At 38.3% G+C, this 16,568-nt stretch overlaps 1 protein-coding gene across 6 annotated transcripts in view; it reads right to left on the bottom strand.

Moving 5' to 3' along the window:
* The window catches only part of Lcor (ligand dependent nuclear receptor corepressor), a 125,350-nt gene extending 108,995 nt beyond the window's left edge, over window positions 1-16,355 (bottom strand). For 3 of the 6 annotated variants that reach the window (XM_076834156.1, XM_076834157.1, XM_076834162.1), the window contains exon 1: window positions 16,251-16,355. In XM_076834156.1, the coding sequence (XP_076690271.1) occupies window positions 16,251-16,347 (97 nt within the window). In that variant the 5' untranslated portion in view covers window positions 16,348-16,355. Of the gene's footprint in view, window positions 1-14,906; window positions 14,988-15,266; window positions 15,334-16,250 lie in introns of those variants that run through there. The other 3 variants (XM_076834159.1, XM_076834161.1, XM_076834158.1) reach the window with 3 other exon arrangements.
* Window positions 16,356-16,568: the final 213 nt, after the last annotated feature.

Genomic DNA, 16,568 nt, shown 5'->3' with positions numbered 1-16,568 from the left:
AGCTAGCCTGGAGAAGAGAGATCCCTTTTCTAAGAACTCCATCAACCAAATTCTCAGGGCTGGTCCCTGAACCACTGTGTTCAATGAATGGCTATCAGTCCCAGGAGTACATCTGTCTCATGTAAATGATGGAACTAAAGCTGGCAGAAAAGATGGCTCTCTAAAGAACATCAAAAAGCTGCTACCACAAGAGAAAAAGATCTTTAGAGAGCAAAACATGATATTCAGAATAAAAGACAATAAAAAACAAAAAATTTTCCCACAAATAAGAAACACTTTGGAGGAAAATTAAAAAAAAAAAAAAAAAAAACATTTACATGATTACAAGTTGTGAAAGAATCTAAACGCTGAAGTCAGAAAAGCCTAGATTCAAAATCACCAGTTTTGTCACATCTGTGTTTTGTCACATCTCCTTCTAGGTTCCTTCCTAAGTAAATAAAAAGGATACCATACTCTTTCCAGGTTTACTATACAAAGTAAATGACAAAATATGTTCCTAAACACATACCTGGCAAATATCTTCCATGAATATAAATAAAAGCTAATGTTTTCTGAAATAAATTGTAAATGGTCCCAGTTCTCCATCCCTAGTACCCTCTCACTAAGACTGGGGGCTCAATAGCGAGACTTGCTTTAGGTCAATGAGATATTAGCAGATATCATACAAGCAGAAGCTTAAAAAAGTGCTTCCTTATTTCTGTTTGTTTTGTGTACTTCCACCATGCTTTAGCAGGCCCAAGCTATCTTATCTTACTAAAGATTGAGAAGCATGATTTAGGCCTAGTTGCTCCAATCACCCCAATTCAAGTGAACTTACATCAACTGGAGCAATTCCAGTCAAGATCAACAGAACTGACTAGTAAACACGCAGCTAACTACATGAGCAAGCCTAGCCCAGATCAGCTGAACTACCCAGACTTCTGAGTTCAATAAATACTTCTACTTATATGTCACTCAAGTCTTGCAATTATTTAACATGTAACATTATTGTGGTAACAAACAACTGAAACACCATCTTATGGAAAAGTCAAAAGAGAAAACTGTATACTTTTTTGATATTAACAATATTAACAAAATAAAGTTTATTCCTATTATCATAAATGTACTATTGAAGCTGGGGTTGTGGCTCAGTGGTAGAGCAGTGACCTAGTACATGTGAGGCACTGGGTTTCATCCTCAGTGACACATGAAAATAAAAATATTATGTCCATCTAAAACTTTAAAAAAAAAAATTAATAAATAAATGTACTACCCAAGCATATTTTTAAACTGTTAGAAATGGAGAATTCTGACCTATAAGAAAGTCTGTACAGCTTAATTTTTTTTTTAAGCCATGGACAACAAAGACCAAAAGAGAAAAATGATTTCCATAATATCAAAATATAATTATATTCGAAATAAAATTCTTATGGAAGCAATGCAAATAATGGTGCAAAGAAAGCCAAAAATAGCTATTAAAAAAACACCTGAGCTGGGCCTAATGGTACATGCATGTAATCCCAGTGGCTTGGGAGGCTGAGGCAGGAGGATTGCAAGTTCAAAGCCAGCCTCAAAAAAGGTGAGGCACTAAGCAACTCAGTGGACCATGTCTCTAAATAAAATGCAAAATAGGGCTGGGGATGTAACAGTGGTTGAATGCCCAGAGTTCAACCCTGGTACTTTAAAAAAAAAAAAAAACTTGACTGGATAGTGAATATCACATAATCTTGTCTAGTTCACTTTATTCTCTTTAACTATCACCACCAATTTTTTTAGAATTTTTTTTAGTTGTCAATGGACCATTTATTTTTATGCAACGCTGAGATTCAAACCTGGTGCCTCACATAAGCTAGGCAAGTGCTCTATCACTAAACTACAACCCTAACCCCACCACCACTGTTTTTTACTTTCAAAGTCATTTTGATCTCCATGAGCTTCTGAAGAAGTCTGTTTCCCCAGAATAAAACATATATACATTTATTTTCAAAAATACACATACACACTTAAAAGAAAAACTCAGTTTCTTAATTTGATGTAGATCCCAAAATAAAACAACTTATTTTACATGGATGAAAAGAAAAAAACAAAAGAGATATATGAAGTCGGAAAGAAAGATGAATGAAAAGCTATATCATGCAAAAGCTAATTATTCTTGAAAGAACATTCCTGACAGAAACCTACGCAGCATTTTTGGACCAAATATCCGAAGATCCTATATATGCTGCCATCTAAGAACATATTTTCAACATCCAGTTTTCAAATATGCTGTTTATCTTATAATTCAACCAAATATAATAGCAACAGTATTCTTAGTATCTTCGCTTATACTTCTGCTTTTTGTTTGTTTGTTTTGTTTTGTTTAACCCAGGGGCTCCTTATCACTGAGCAACATCCCTAGATGTTTTATTTTGAGATAGTCTCACTAAATTGCTTAGGGCCTCAGTGAATTGTTGAGGCTGTTGCAATCCTCCAGCCCCAACTGAGTTGCTGGGATTACAGGCATGTTCCACTGTGTCCTGCTATCCTTCTGCTCTTGAGTCAAGGAAACCAGAGATTGGCCACAGCATGATTGAACAACACAGTCTTCCTGTTTTCAAATATCATCTCTATATTACCTTCTTTTCTATTTATAACTGGCCTCAGAGTATTCCTATTTCTCAATGTAGTTGATTTCACTTGGATCACCTCTTAAAAGAATATCTTGACAAAATATGGGCTGGCTTACTTACTTATAGCTAAAGGTATTTTTACCCAAACATCTTCATATAGTTTCAGCAAATAATATCTATGGAATAACATCTAAGAGGCAACAATAAAGTTAATCATTAAATAAGAAAAAAAAATCTTCCATTTTTTCTAAAGTTAAGTTCAAACCCTTAGGAAAAGGGGAAAAAATTGCAAAAAAGGTCCTCAATATATCTGGTCCCTTATCTATTCCACAATGTTAATTTATATATTTTATTTTATACTTCAGTATAACCATATTAAAACATTCTTTCCATTAATTTACATTCTCCTTTTTTAAAACAATCAAAATCTTGCTGGAATATAGCTCAGCTGGTAGAGTGCTTGCCCTGCATCCACAAGGCCCTGGGTTCAATCCCCAGCACCAAAAGAAAAAATAAATAAATAAAATTCTCGCCAGGTGTAGTGTCACATGCTTATAATCCCAGCAACTCAGCAGGCTAAGACAGGAGGATTGCAAATTAGAGGCCAGCCTCAGCAATTTAGGGAGTCCCTAAGCAACTTAGTGAGACCTTGTCTAAAAGAGCTGGAGATGTAACTCAATGGTAAAGCCCCTGTGGGTTAAATCCCTGGTACCAAAAAATAAAAAATAAAAACCTATGGATAACTCAATCTTAATAGTTTTTAAAAAATATTTTTAAAAATTGTCACTGGACCTTTATTTGTTTATGTATTTATATTTTTATGTGTGGTGCTGAGAATCAAACCCAGTGCCTCACACATACTTGGCAAGTACTCTACCACTGAGCTAGAACCCTAGCCCATCTTCTTAAGAGTTTTAACAATCTTTTTAAATTTTTTTTTAGTTGTTGATGGACCTTTGTTTTATTCATTTATATGTGGTGCTGAGAATCGAACCCAGTGCCTCATGCATGTGAGGCAAGCGCTCTACCACGGAGCCACAACCCCAGCCTCGGTTTTAACAAATCTTTTTTTTTTTTTTTTTTTATTTTTTTATTTTTTTTGGTTTTAACAATCTTGACCAAAACAATTCATTCAGGTTATACCGTCACCTATGCAGCCTACTTTCTTAGAAAAATTAAGTTCCCCATAGATTTACAGCTCCTGTTGATTTCTACCTTAAGTCTTCTTGCCAAATGTGAAAAATTCTAGTTTCTCTTAGCTTTACCCCACTTACATGTTATCTTTGTTTCTCCAATAAAATGTACTAGTCTTTGGCATGGACACATATAAAATTAGGAGGAAGTTCCTGGCCTAAGGAGACGGGGACCAAAGAGAATGTTATCTTTAACATAAGATTATATACTTGTAACCTAAGCCATAGGTCTTTTTGAAACTGCTTTCAGCAGTTATGTGGCCTTCTGGTTCTCATATAAACCTATTTCAATAAACATACAATGAAAGGCTATACATAGGAAGTATACACTACACACTCATAAAACCTGGTCACACACGTCTCACAAAGAAAACAGCTTTATCACTAAATGCTGTTTTTCTTTTAAGAAATTAATACAGTAAAATTTTAAAAATTCTCAAAAAATTTCGGAAATTCATGTTATTTTATCCTTATGTACTGTCTTTCCAAAAGAGAAACCAGATCTAGACAATTTAACATTAAGAACAATAAAAATATTATTGCCAAAAATAACCATAAAGTTTCCAATAGGTAGATAAAATTTTAGTACACTGACCACCATTTTCACACCATTCGTCTTATGCATATACTTAGGGTAATGAAGTCTAACTCATTCCACCATCATTCCACCCCTTGGCCCCCTCCTTTCTCCTCCCTCCCCTTTGCCCTATCTAAAGTTCCTCCATTCCTCCCATGCTCCCCTCCCCCGCATCACCATTATGAGTCAGCATCCTCCAATCAAACAAACCATTTGGCTTTTGTTTTTTTGGGAATTGCCTTGCTTCACTTAGCATTATATCCTCCAATTTCATCCATTTATCTGCAAATGTCATGATTTTATTCTCTTTTAATGCTGAGTAATGTTCCACTGTATATATATATATATACCAAAGTTTCCCTATCCGTTCATCTACTGAAAGGCCTCCAGGTTGGTTCCATAATTTACCTATTGTGAATTGTGCTGCTATAAACATTGATGTGGCAGTATACCTGTAGTATGTTTTTAAGTCCTTTGGGTATAAACCAAGGAGTGAGATAGCTGGGTCAAATGGTGGTTCCATTCCAAGTTTTCCAAGGAATTTCCATGCTGCTTTCCAGATTGGCTGTACCAATTTGCAGTCCCACCAGCAATGTACGAGTGTGTCTTTTTCCCTCAACATCCTCGCCAACACTTATTGTTGTTTGTATTCTTGATAGCTGCCATTCTGACTGGAGTGAGATGAAATCTTAAGAGTAGTTTTGAACATAATCATTTTTAAAAGATAATTAGTTCCATTAAACACTCACAGAAAAATAAACATTTGAAAGGTTTTTGTTTCCAGTAACTGTTACCAAAGACTTAAGAACTTCTTAATGTCCATCCATGATTAAATTATCATTTATTGTGATTTGTAAGTTAAACTTTGGCAAGCTTCCTTACTAGACAATTTGAATCTCACACATGATAAGATTAGTATTCATTTCATTAATCATATAATTTAAAAGCCACATATCAATATAGGAAAACACATTTATATATCTCATTTTTTATTCTTAGTAAAAGCAAGGAGATTCCCATTTATTAATTTATTTATTTATTCCTGGCCCCTTTTCAATTTACAGACAGTATCTTGCTGAGTTGCTTAGGGAATGGCAAAATTACTGAAACTAGCTTTGAACTTGCAATCCTCCTGCCTCAGGATCCTAAATCACTGGGATTACAGGCGTGAGCCACCACGCCTGGCTCTCCCATTTAATTTTGATGGGAATTTCTCCCTATCACCTTTGTCACATTTTCCTGTGCCTTCTAATAAGGCATTATCTCATCTAAGATCAGTGATCCATGAAATTCCCAAAACAACAAACATACATTTTCAAAAATTTGCCAAATCTCATGCCAGGCATAGTGGCAGAATGTCTTGTAATTCCAGTGGCTTGGGAGTCTGAAGCAGAAGAATACCCAATTTAAAGCCAGCCTCAGCAACTTACCGAGGCCCTAAACAACTTAGGAAGACCCTGCCTCAAAATCTAAAAAAATTAAAAAGGGTTGGGGATATGGCTCAGTCATTAAGCACCAATCCACAGTATCAATAAATAAATAAATAAACAAATAGACCCAAATCTCTTCCTAACCCTTCTCAGCAACTTGTCTTTATATCAGACACTTTAAAATATTTTTTGCCAAATGCACCAAATGTAAATTGCCATTAGGAAGTTTAGAAGTAAGAAGGCATTTGGCTAAGATCCAGAAATTCTGAATCCTATTCTCAATCTGCTTGATCCCATTTGCAATACCTTCACCCTTGAGGTTTCTGGTAAAGACATGACTAGAGGAAAAGGCCAAGTACCTAAGCACACTGTTACGACATTCACTGCCTTTGTTACAAACTCCGAAGTGCTCTGTCAACTAGGCTGGTCCACACAGAAGACTTGCCAAACTGAAGGCCTAAAAACAGTATCACCTGGCTATCTTTTGCTGTTCTTTCCTCTTCTAAGCCCAAGCCAAAGAACCTCAGATGAATGGGTAGTGTAGCAATACATGAAGAAAAATTAAACCAGTAGAAATATTCAGCCCAGAAATCCATGTAGTTCTGAATACCATTAACTAAAAAAATAAAAAAATAAAAGTCCACTGGCAACTTAAAAAAAATTTTTTTTAAATGAGAAGCTGGTAAAACATTCCATTCTAGGCCAGAGAACAGAAAACATAATAATGTTATTATTTATGGTAAAATTATAGATAGAGAAACCAGAATTCCTCATGTAATATAAAGCAGGTAAGCAACCAGTAACTGGAATCAAAGGGCAACTTGACAGCACCAAATATGAAATGTTAAAAGAAAGGGATGTCGAGTGCTGTGGCACACTCCTCTAATCTCAGAAACCTGAGAGGCTGAGGCAACATCACAAGTTCAACTCTGGGCAACTAGGCAACTCAGTGAGATCCCCCTCAAAAATAAAAAAGGCTCAGGAGGCTGAGGCAGGAGGACAGCAAGTTCAAAGTCGGCCTCAGCAACTTAGCAAGATCCCTCCTCAAAATAAAAAAATAAGAAAGGCTGGGAATGTGGCTCAGTAGTTACATTCCCCTGGGTTCAATCCCTGGTACCAAAAATAAACAAAACAAAAAAATTTTAAAAGACTGGGGGTATAACTAAGTACCAAAACAAAACAAAAAAAGAGGGAGTATGCATAAAGCTTTCAAAAGCACAGAATTTTGAATTCCAATCCCAGGTCTAAAATTTTTTGGCTGAATAACCATTAATGAAAGCTTTAATCTAACCCTGTTTCTCCACCTTTATAATAAGGTGTTCACATCAAAGGGCTCTTACATGGTGCACAGTAAATGCTTAGCCTATGCTAGGGTTTTGTTTTTTTGGTGGAACTGGGGATCAAACCCAGAGCTTGGAGCATGTTGGATAAATACTTTGCCACTCCAGTCCTTTTTCATTTTACTTTGAGATAGTAAGTGCCCAGGGTAACCTCCAACTTGCCAACTTTCTGCCTCAATATCCCAAGTAGCTGGGATGACAGTGTGTACCACCACCCCCAGCTATGCTAGCTCTTCAGAAACATTACTAGAGAACAAAAGCAAAGATGTGTCTTTTCCATATTTAGATGTCTCATGTATTTCTTCAAATTTGAAAACCACTTGGGATATGAAGTTGGAAAGAGATGGTACCAAACAAAAAGAGATTCAATATTAAACAGTGTCTAGGATTTGCTTCAAAATACAACAGTGGGGATGAACAAGAACGGCCACTGGTCGATGTAGCTGGGTGTTTATAGTACTATTCTTTCTACTTTCATGTTATGTCTGAACTTTTCCAAAACGAGATTCCTTTTAAATTCCTTTCCCTTTAATTGATATGATTAAGAAAATGTTCTAGCATCCTTCCAGTTTTGATAAACAATAAATTAAAAATGTGGGAAAAAGGGGGAAAAGAAAATAGAAGAATCAGTGGGTAGAAATAAAGGTAAATACCTAGAAAACAATCTGTACTAACTGGAAGAAGAGAGAGTATCTAGGTCAAAGTTCACAAAATCCAGTGGCTAACAGGTGCCTTAATCCCATGCCTTAATCCCAGCAACTCCAGAGGCCAAGGCAGGAGCACAGCAAACTCAATGCCAGCCTCAGCAATTTAGACAGGCCGAAGCAACTTGGTAATAACCTGTCTCAAAAATAAAACTAAAAAAGGTTGGAGATATACCTCAGTGGTACAAAGCACTCTCAAGTATCAAAAAAAAAAAAAAAAAAAAAAACCCACAAATTCCCATACATTAGGAAGAATTTATTTTTAATGTGAAAAATAAAGCATCATCCAATTGCATGCTTAAACAAAGTCAACAATTCCTTCCCGTGGGCAAAGAATATAGCTCAGTGGTAGAGCACTCTCCTAGTATGCACAAAGCTCTAAATTCAATCCCCAGCAACACAAAAATAAATAAATAAAATAAAGCTTTTTAAATAAACCACTCATTCTAAATGTACCAGTGGAGCTGGTTACTTAAATCTAATATGAATTCTGCTGTCAAATGAAACCCACTTCTTTGTGGTAAAATCACATTTTTACAAGTGAGATTTTACTAAATAAGATACAACCTTACACAGGATCTTTTTTTTTTAATTTGTACATTATAATCACACAAATATTACTGATTGATTGATTGATTTTGCAGTATTGGGGACTGAACCCAGGGGTACTCTTAGTATTGTTTATATCCCAGACCCTTTTTATTTTAAGACACAGTCTTTATAAGTTGCCAAAAAGATCCTTTTAATATTAATTTCTCTTTCCCTTTCTATTGTAAATTTAGAAGAGGTAAAGGATACTTTTACTCTCTGCAAACCTCTAAAAAATTAACTACCAAAAAAAGTATGTGATAATCATTTATTGATAATGATAAAACGATTCATATTTTATCTAAAATAAGCTTATAAGGTTGTCTTGCTCTTACAATTTAAAAATGCATATTAGATAAAAACTAGATCCTTCAATTATTCTGAGTTATAATAATATCATTGCAATAAGGGCCTTAAAACAAATACCAGTTTTACACCTGTAGTTTCATTGGATTACATGATAATGAATTCAGGAAAAAAAATGCTTAATTTATATATTAAAGTAATTCTTTAACAAAAAATAGATTTTAAAATGTAAAACTTGGGCTGGGATTGTGGCTCAGGGGTAGAGCACTCACCTAGCATGCGTGAGGCACTGGGTTCGATCCTCAGCACCACATAAATATAAAGACATTGTGTCCACCTATAACTAAAAAATAAATATTTTAAGAAATGTAAAACGAAGTGAATATAAAAGGATAAAAATCATTACAAGCTGCCCATCATTACTGAATAACTTCCCTAACTTGCCCTTTATAATCCATTAAGCAAGGGATTTGTATTTGTATCTACATACTTCATTTATATGAAGTATGTAGATTTTGCTACATACTTCACCATAAAGCTTAATTTCATCCTTAAGACATCATTCTCAAACAGATTTTGCTACATAGTACACCATAAAGCTTAATTTCATCCTTAAGACATCATTACACCTGATACTCTATGAGAGATCAAACCTAACCAATTCAAAAATCAGAGAAACCAAAATAAAAACAAAATTCAAAACACCCCTTTGAAACAGTATAGGTTAGCAGAAAACAAAATCATACAGTTAATTTGCCATTAACTGTATAACTTGCCAGATTTCTGGATTAATGAAATGCAAATAAGGGCTTAGGGAGGTAACTCAGTTAGTATAGCACTTGCCTAGCATACACAAGGCCCTAGGTTCAATCCTCAAAACCACCTAAATAAATATGTAAGCAAAATACAATCTTAGATTCTAAAAATACTGTTACAGTGTAGAATTTTCTCACTACTAGAATTCTTACTATTTGAACTCAGAAATGAAATAGATTCAAATGTTTGTGATACAGCAATGTAAAGGTATCCTTCTCCAAGCAAACCCTTGTTATTTACTATGCAAAACTCAGGCATAAAACAGATTTGAACAATGTGGTATACACTATGTTATCTGAGATATTTAAACTCTATATCTGTGACATACAATGGTAGGAATTTAGATTTGGATACAAAGATGTGTCTGTATTATTACTCAACTCTATCAAATAACTAATTAATAATACATAGAATAGATATTTAAACAATCCTTTCTTGATTAATTATGTTACTCTCATCACTCCATTACTATATCCATTATTCCCTTCACAAGATATACTGAAGTTTAGCTTTCATTACAGTCTATCTGCTTACATATTGATTTGTAATATTTTGCAAACTTTGTAAAACAATATACTGATGAAGAGTCTAGTATTCCGAAAACAAAGAATTCTTACCACTCAATAATAAAAATATATAAATAAGCCAACTGAAAACCTGGCAAAAGATCTGAACAGACAACATTTGCCCAAAGATGATATACAAATGGCCCACAAATACAAACATGCTTAATATCACCAGTCATTAGGGAAATACAAGTCAAAATCACAATGAGGTAGCACTTCTTACTCTTCAGCGTAGCTATAATAAGAAAGAAAAAGAGGGGTAATATAAAGTGTTAGAGAGGACATGGAGAAATTAGGACCCTCAGAAAATGCTGATAGGAATCTACAGTACTGCAACACTTTGGGAAATGATTTAGCAGTCCCTCAAAAAGTTAAAAACATGGCTAGGAATATAGCTAAGTGATTGAGCAGTTGCCCAGTATGTATAAGGCCCTAAATTTAATCCTAACACTGCCAAAAAAAAAGCTAAAAACATAAAATTACCATATGACACAGCAATATTATCCTAAGTATAAACACAGAGAACTAAAAATAAATGCCCACATAAAAACTTACACAGGTGTTCATAGAAGCATTATCATAATAGTCAATAGTGAAGAGTCTCCAAAAACTGGAAACAACCAATGTTCACTGACCAATGAATGGCTACACAAACAATAGTATGTCCATACAATGCAGCATTATTTTGTCATAAAGGGAATAAAACTGCTGATAATTGTTACAATCTTGGATGAACCTTAAAAACAGTATGCTATGGGTAGGAAGTCAAACATTAAGGGCCACATAATGATTTCATTTACATAAAATACCAGACTAAGGCTGGGGATGTGGCTCAATGGGTGACCATGCACGGGGCACTGGATTCGAATCTCAGCACCACATAAAAATAAAGATGTTGTGTCCACCAAAAACTAGAAAATACATATTAAAAGAAGTTCTCTCCCTCTCTGTCTCAAAAAAAAAAAAAAAAAAAAATGCCAGACTAGAAAAATCCACAGAAACAAAGTAGATTAGTGGCTATCAAGAGCTGGGTCATAAAAGTATTGGGAAATGACTGCCTTTAGGTAAGAAAAGTTCTGAATTAGTCATGATACATACACAACTTTGTCAATACAACTAAAAATCACTGAATCACATACTTCAAAAATCACATACTTCAGTATGTGAATTATATCTCAATTAAAAGAAGAAAAAATTCAAGATATAGACATCTCATAATGGAATTATCCCCAAAGCAATATGCAAATGCATGGAATAGTAAAAATAATTTTTAAGTATCTGCAGATAGATTAAAAGATACTTTGTACAGTAGTGATATTAAGTTTTTAACTTGAAACCACAAAAAGTAGTTTTTCCCATCTCAAGGTCCCACACAGCAGATGGATAGACATTAAAAAAAGGTAAGAATCAAAAGACAGATTCAGAGGTACATCAAAATACATCAAACCCGTTTGCTGAGCTTTCAGAGCCAGTTTGCAAGCCAAGCAAGAAAACCAATCTCATTATTTAACATATACCTTTATCTGGCGTACTATGCAGCAGATACTTTTTGACTGTTTCCAAATAATCAATTCAACCTATAAGGATGAAAATCTGCCAAGACTAAGGATATTCAAAGAATGAATATGCCATTGATTTTAAGCAATTCTAAAAGAATAAATGCAACAGTACCTAGGGAATAACCTCCAAATGAGCTTACTTCAAATATAGTACTATTGTGGATAATTTTGTCCCTAACAAGATAGCTTCAAAACAACCTGTTCATTGTAGAATTCCACAATGGAATTACAAAAGAAAGCAATGTGATAGAAACTACAAGTTCCCTAACAAGGTCTCCCCTTTTTAACCTGCATTTGAAAAATTTATAACCTAACTTTACAAACCTGTAGCATCTCCTTGCCCTGTACACTAATCACTGTCTGCAGCTTAAACCGACAACTCATTGCTATTCCTTTCCACTTTTGCTCATGCTACTTCTCATGAATGGAATTCTTTTAACATATTCATCAAAAGTAAGCAAAAATTTGTCATCTTCCTCAAGAAGCCTGCCTTCATCATCTCAAGAGATTTCTCTCACTTCTCAATATGCCAGCGCTTGCCTGTACTATCATAAAGCACATTTTTGCTTTGTACAATAACTGAATACATTACATTTCCTCTAAGGCCTACAAGTCCCTGAAAGTTAGTGCAATTTCCCCAATATCTTTGCCCACAATGCCTGGTAAAAGAGGATGCTTAGCAAATACTTAAATGAACTAAGCACTTATAAAACTGCCTTTCATTCCTAAAAACATTAATTCAAGTAGTTAAATTTAGGCAGGTGCTCAGAAGTGGCAAGTTTCCAAAGACAGCAAATAACCAATTTTCACTTCATAAGAAATTTCCGGCCATACTGTGTAGTCCCATTAAGGCTAAAAACTGGCATTCAAATGATTCCTAGAATTGCCCCAGTTATAAATTTGAGGGAATCAGAATAATTTGAAATACCTTTATATAAGTCAAAAAGACTGACCCTGTTATTGTTTTTTTAGCCAATCTAAAGCTAAACTAAAATCATAACTTCCCCCACACTGGGAAAAGCTTGAGAATAAGGGTGAGGAGCAGCCAAGCAATAGGTTACATCACATCAGAGAAAGCCTAGATCTACCTAGAATCTTGTAGGTAATATTAAGTCCCATAGGATTCCTCAATAATCACCTCATAACCAAATACCCATCTTGATCATAATCACTGTGTGAACCCATTTAGCATTTCTAATAAAAAATGCTCAAAAAGTATTGGAGTATTTCAGATTTCCTGAGTAAGGATGCTCAACCAGTAAAATCTATTCAAACATTCCAAAATCTGAAAAACTTTGAAATCTGAAACACTTTGACCCCAAGCACTTCAGATAAGAAATACTCATATTCATCCTGCACTAATTCCAGTTCAACTAAACAATCTGGAATCAGCAACTAATCCTCCACCACCAACATTGACTTGTCTTCCCCACATACCCCAAAAAGAAGTAGAAAGGAAAATTAGGTTTTGGAAATGATTAAGAATTCCTTTTTAGCTGGGAGCAGCGGTACACTCCTGTAATTCTAGAAACTCAGGAAGGCTGAGGTAGAGGATTGCAAGTTCAAAGCCAGCCTCAGCAACTCAGTGAGGCCCTACACAATTTAGCAAGACCCTATCTCAAAAAAAAAAAGAGGGGACTGGTGATGTGGCTCAGTGGTTAAGTGCATCTGGATTCAATCCAGAGTATACCCCCCAAAAAATTCATTTTTAATCCAAAGAGTGCTATAAATTAACTCATTTAGGAATTAAAAAATCCCAAAGTATTTAAAATAACCAGCCAAGACAATCAGAAGATTAACTATTTCAGATCCGATCCCATTAAAATAAAAAAGGAATCATTACATTTGGTAGTAAACAGCACAGTTGCCTTTTAGACTACAAAAGGATCACTGCCACCCCTTTTAAATATAAACTTAATACAACTAATTAGAATGCTCCTCTCAAAAAACTAAATTTCATGTAATAGGAGAAAATGTGCGGTGAAATTGATTTTAGTTAAGAGACTATCAATATATGTTTAAAACTAAAATACCACTCTGCACTCTGGACTCCAAAACGTCCTCGACTCTACATGGAAAGTGGAAATTTGGGAGTTAAAAGTATACTTTAAGAAAACTGATCACCAGATTGAATCTAATTTTGCTATTCAATTGCGATATTTACAGAGGGATTTTATAAGTCACCAAACAAAACAAAACACTATCAAGCAGCAGTAACTGACCACTAATGCTAGCAATGACATACTTTTTTAAAAAGTGGAGGGAGAGGGTGCCTGAGGCAGAAGGATTTAAAGCAAACAGAATTAGAATAAAATAAACAACTCATTATAACCATCTATACTAAAGCAACAATAAGAAATCTTTAGGATTACAGTGTTCAAATTTCATAAACTTTTAAAAAACTAAAAGACCCTATTACACAAAACCACTTACAAAAGTGAAACACTACAAAACTAAATGTTCTTCAAAATAATTTTTAACATCTTATACTAATCCACAACGTGGAAAATGCACCAATTTTGTGTTTCTCAAAAATCTATATACTTCTCATATGATGGTGACAAACGACACATAAATCATAAGTGCGTAAACCAATTTAACATTTTAGCAAATATATATGACAGGTTTGAAAGAATTAAACAACCAGAGACAGCACAGTAAAAATGAGAACTGATAGCCAAAAGGCTGTGTATTTCCTGGAGGGCAGAGATAGGCTTGAATTGGCAGGAGGGGAATTTTTAACATATGTTCACAAGACAAATCATACCAAAAAAAAGCTGTTCATGCCTTTCTTATTTACATAGGCATGAATTTTAAAATGTACTTTTAACCTTTGGACAACCAAAGTGATATCAGATACCTTACAGCATTGTTGCCTATATGAATTTTGATGTTACAGACTAAATCATTAACAAAATTCACATTATATATTTCCATAAAGAAACACTGCAGAAATGTAAAGTCTTATATTCTCTAAGTAAAGGATACCTTATTTTTCACTTGTTTAAAGTTTCAGTTTTGCTTTTTAATCTATTATAGAAAAACATCCCTTGTGGGACATTGTAAAGGGCAGACCCTCCTGTCAAGCCAGAAGGCTCAAACACAAAGACTGAGCTAACCAAGTGCTGTAATTCTTCCAAACTGAGCCTCTCCACACCCCCTCCACCCTTCCCCCCAACAGATATGTCTATTAAATCAGTGTCTGTTCTCCCCCTCGCACAACAAAGAGAACTTCTCACCGCATGAAATTGCCGCTGAATGGACACCAGAAAGCAGGATTTGCATAATTCCTTCCAACGAAACCCCGTCGGGAAGGAGGGTAAGAGGGGCCCAAGCGAATGGACAGAATCGCCCAGATTCTGTTGGGGAAGAACTGGTTCCCAAGAATACTCTTCACAGGGTGGGGGTGCTGAAATTCTGGGCCTCCCCGAGGGCTGGGCGTGGGGGACAGAGGACGAAAAGAGGGCATTTCCCCACACATCAGCAGCACCGAGGCAAAGACGAGGAAATAACAATGCTGAGGACAGGAGAGTCAGACACAAGGATGGACTGGGGCTAGGGGCGGCGGGCGGAGCGGAGACACCACACCGGCCACTTACTTTTTGGAGGGGGGTTAAATATATGAGTTAAGCCCTTATGGTCCCGCCGGCCGCCGCACAGAGGGAAACGGGACCTTGGAAGAGAAAAACAGACAAAACACACAGTGTGAGAGGCGCAGCTCGGCCGCCCGGCCCCTCCCGGGGCGCCCCCGTCCACATTCCCTCCGGCCCGCGGGGAAAAGCCACCCGGGGGGCGTCAAGGACCAGGAGGCTGGAGGTAGGGGCGGACTAGGCATTCCGCGAGGCGGCGGCTCCGGCCAGTCCCGACGGGACAGAAGCGACCCCCGCCCGGCTCCTCGGGCGGACTCGGTCCCACCCCCTCCTCCCCGCCGCGCACACGCCAAACACAAATACGCACACACCGACCCGTGCGTCCAGGACTAACTCCCCGGCCGCCGCCGCCCGCGGAGGAAGTGCAGCCGCTGCCCCCCGCGGCCATGACACCCCCCTTGGCTTGGTCAGGCGGACCCCGGGCCTGTGACAGCTCCGGCTCCCTCCGCCCCCATCTCCACCTCACGCCTCGCACACGCCGAACGCCGGGCGCCCGCCCGTCGCGCGTGCCCGCGGGAACGGGGGCGCGCCACCATGCGTGGGGGAGGGGTGCGGGCTGGAGAAAGGGGGCGGGGGCCGAGTACCCGGAGACGCCCCCGCCCTCAGCCACCCCTGTGCAGGGGCGAGGCCGGGGGCGCAGATTCCACAATAAACCGGCAGCGGTGCCGGGCGGGGAGGCGGAGGGGCGCGCGCGCCGAGAACCCGCCCCGGGAGGCGCGCGAGGGGAGGGGCCGGCGCGCGCCCGGGCCGAGGAGGAGAGCCCGCCTGGCGGTCGCGCGCGCTCGCACTCCAGGGGGTGGGGGAGGGGGCGCCCGAGCCCAAGAGGGCGGGCGGGCCGGAGCAGCGCCGCCTCTGCCCCGGCTCCCTCCCTCGCCCGGGGCTGCCAGTAGCGGGGAGACTCGAGGGCCGGAAGCGGCCGGAGGAGGGTCTCACCTACACAGTGAATAAGCTTGTGGCGCCACGAGTCCAGTTCTTGCCGAAAGCCGCGTCTCTCAACGGAGCATTGCTGCCGCCTACACACCCTCGCCATCTTCTGCCGCCAGCCCGGCCCTGCCTCCGCCGCGGCCCCGCGCACGCCCAGCCGCGTCGCCCGGGGCCGCGCACGCACCCGCGGCCTGGGCGTCGCGCCTCCCGCCGGGGGCGGCGCGGGGGCAGTGATGGCCTCACCTTCCCGTGGCCCCAGGGCGGCCTGCGCCCGCGCGCCCGCCCCGCCGCGTCCCCACCCGCCCGGCTGCGAATTGCAGTCCGCCA

The sequence above is a fragment of the Callospermophilus lateralis genome, chromosome 15 (genome assembly GCF_048772815.1).
Source record: "Callospermophilus lateralis isolate mCalLat2 chromosome 15, mCalLat2.hap1, whole genome shotgun sequence".
Classification (NCBI taxonomy): domain Eukaryota; kingdom Metazoa; phylum Chordata; class Mammalia; order Rodentia; family Sciuridae; genus Callospermophilus; species Callospermophilus lateralis.
This window is presented reverse-complemented; position numbering and strand designations above follow the sequence as displayed.